Source organism: Sebastes fasciatus, chromosome 15 (genome assembly GCF_043250625.1).
Source record: "Sebastes fasciatus isolate fSebFas1 chromosome 15, fSebFas1.pri, whole genome shotgun sequence".
NCBI classification, from domain to species: Eukaryota; Metazoa; Chordata; class Actinopteri; order Perciformes; family Sebastidae; genus Sebastes; species Sebastes fasciatus.
In genome coordinates this window covers 355691-358190 of record NC_133809.1, presented here as the reverse complement: position 1 = coordinate 358190, position 2500 = coordinate 355691, and the positions used below count along the sequence as shown (strand labels likewise).

Sequence of the window (2500 nt, the reverse complement as noted above, 5' to 3'; positions counted from 1 at the left end):
TGTAGAGGTCTGGGGACTAGTAGTAGAGGTCTGGGGACTAGTAGTAGAGGTCTAGGGACCAGTAGTAGAGGTCTGGGGACTAGTAGTAGAGGTCTGGGGACTAGTTGTAGAGGTCTGGGGACTAGTAGTAGAGGTCTAGGGACTAGTTGTAGAGGTCTAGGGACCAGTAGTAGAGGTCTAGGAACTAGTAGTAGAGGTCTGGGGACTAGTAGTAGAGGTCTAGGGACTAGTTGTAGAGGTCTAGGGACCAGTAGTAGAGGTCTGGGGACTAGTAGTAGAGGTCTGGGGACTAGTTGTAGAGGTCTGGGGACTAGTAGTAGAGGTCTGGGGACTAGTAGTAGAGGTCTAGGGACCAGTAGTAGAGGTCTGGGGACTAGTAGTAGAGGTCTGGGGACTAGTTGTAGAGGTCTGGGGACTAGTAGTAGAGGTCTAGGGACTAGTTGTAGAGGTCTAGGGACCAGTAGTAGAGGTCTAGGAACTAGTAGTAGAGGTCTGGGGACTAGTAGTAGAGGTCTAGGAACTAGTTGCAGAGGTCTGGGGACTAGTTGTAGAGGTCTGGGGACTAGTCGTAGAGGTCTAGGGACTAGTAGTAGAGGTCTAGGAACTAGTAGTAGAGGTCTAGGAACTAGTAGTAGAGGTCTGGGGACTAGTAGTAGAAGTCTAGGAACTAGTTGCAGAGGTCTGGGGACTAGTTGTAGAGGTCTGGGACTAGTTGCATAGGTCTGGGGACTAGTAGTAGAGGTCTGGGGACTAGTTGTAGAGGTCTGGGGACTAGTAGTAGAGGTCTAGGGACTAGTAGTAGAGGTCTGGGGACTAGTAGTAGAGGTCTGGGGACTAGTTGTAGAGGTCTGGGGACTAGTTAAGGACTAGTTGTAGAGGTCTGGGGACTAGTTCAGGACTAGTTGTAGAGGTCTGGGGACTAGTTGTAGAGGTCTGGGGACTAGTTGAGGACTAGTTGTAGAGGTCTGGGGACTAGTTGTAGAGGTCTGGGGACTAGTTGTGGACTAGTTGTAGAGATCTGGGGACTAGTTGAGGACTAGTTGTAGAGGTCTGGGGACTAGTTGTGGACTAGTTGTAGAGGTCTGGGGACTAGTTGAGGACTAGTTGTAGAGGTCTGGGGACTAGTTTAGGACTAGTTGTAGAGGTCTGGGGACTAGTTGAGGACTAGTTGTAGAGGTCTGGGGACTAGTTGAGGACTAGTTGTAGAGGTCTTGGGACTAGTTGAGGACTAGTTGTAGAGGTCTGGGGACTAGTTGAGGACTAGTTGTAGAGGTCTGGGGACTAGTTGAGGACTAGTTGTAGAGGTCTGGGGACTAGTTGAGGACTAGTTGTAGAGGTCTGGGGACTAGTTGAGGACTAGTTGTAGAGGTCTGGGGACTAGTTGAGGACTAGTTGTAGAGGTCTGGGGACTAGTTGAGGACTAGTTGTAGAGGTCTGGGGACTAGTTGAGGACTAGTTGTAGAGGTCTGGGGACTAGTTCAGGACTAGTTGTAGAGGTCTGGGGACTAGTTGAGGACTAGTTGTAGAGGTATGTGACCTTCTCTGTGAGGCACAGCTGAAGACGTGATGAAGATCCACCTGGTGGCTGAGACGGTTCCTCTTGGAACAACGTTCTGCCAGAAAGTTCCTGGAAGAACAAAACACAAAGAGCAACTGAGAAACTACTGTATACTCTAGAGTCTACTCTACTGGACCTTTCTGGAATCTACTGGATTCTACTGGACCTTTCTGGACTCTACTGGACCTTCTGGACTCTACTGGACCTTTCTGGACTCTACTGGACCTTTCTGGACTCTACTGGACTCTACTGGACCTTTCTGGACTCTACTGGACCTTTCTGGACTCTACTGGACCTTTCTGGACTCTACTGGACCTTTCTGGACTCTACTGGACTCTACTGACCAACGAGACTGCCGCGGGCCAGGTGCAGCTGGTTCCGTCCCGAGGCCACCCAGACTCCGCTGCCGTTGGCGCTGACCAGGCTCGGCTGGCACTGCGAGTACTGCGACAGGAAGGCGACCACCCGCTCCACCGGCGCCCTGGTTACCGTGGCAACACTCTGGGTGGCGTGCAGCAGGGTCTGGAACAGACTGCCCTGATCGAAGACAACGTAGTCCGAAATACTGATCTGATGGAGACAGAGACAGACCGTCAAGCTGCACATCCGTCCTGAGGTCCACCTGGACGAACAGAGGTTCTGGTATCTCCTTGTACCTGCCACCAGTGGTCGTCGGCGCCCTGCGGTCTGGACCAACAGATGCCGGTTCTGAACCAGAGACTGCCGCTGGCATCAAGAGCCCAGGCGGTACCACCTTCTGCCAGGGCGACACACATCAGCTCCAGACCCTGAGCCTCACTGGAACCAACAGAACCGGAACAACAGGGTACCCGTTAGTTACCCGACTAGTTGAAGAGGTCTGGGGACTAGTTGTAGAGGTCTAGGGACTAGTTGTAGAGGTCTGGGGACTAGTTGTAGAGGTCTAGGGACTAGTTGTAGAGG

General features: G+C 52.1%; 1 protein-coding gene and 1 long non-coding RNA gene across 5 annotated transcripts in view; one reads left to right on the top strand and one right to left on the bottom strand.

Annotated features, from left to right (window-relative positions):
* Nucleotides 1-2500, bottom strand: part of LOC141783712 (tectonin beta-propeller repeat-containing protein 2-like) — a 55644-nt gene that overhangs the window by 10841 nt on the left and 42303 nt on the right. For all 4 annotated transcript variants that reach the window (XM_074661158.1, XM_074661157.1, XM_074661155.1 and 1 more), the window contains exons 20-22: nucleotides 2215-2356; nucleotides 1903-2128; nucleotides 1538-1627 (exon numbers count right to left, since the gene is read on the bottom strand). In XM_074661158.1, the coding sequence (XP_074517259.1) occupies nucleotides 1538-1627; nucleotides 1903-2128; nucleotides 2215-2356 (458 nt within the window). The remainder of the gene's footprint in view (nucleotides 1-1537; nucleotides 1628-1902; nucleotides 2129-2214; nucleotides 2357-2500) is intronic.
* On the top strand, nucleotides 705-1123 carry LOC141783717 (uncharacterized). Its single transcript, XR_012597336.1, has 3 exons — nucleotides 705-825; nucleotides 879-910; nucleotides 985-1123. It is a non-coding gene; the product is annotated as an uncharacterized LOC141783717 (long non-coding RNA).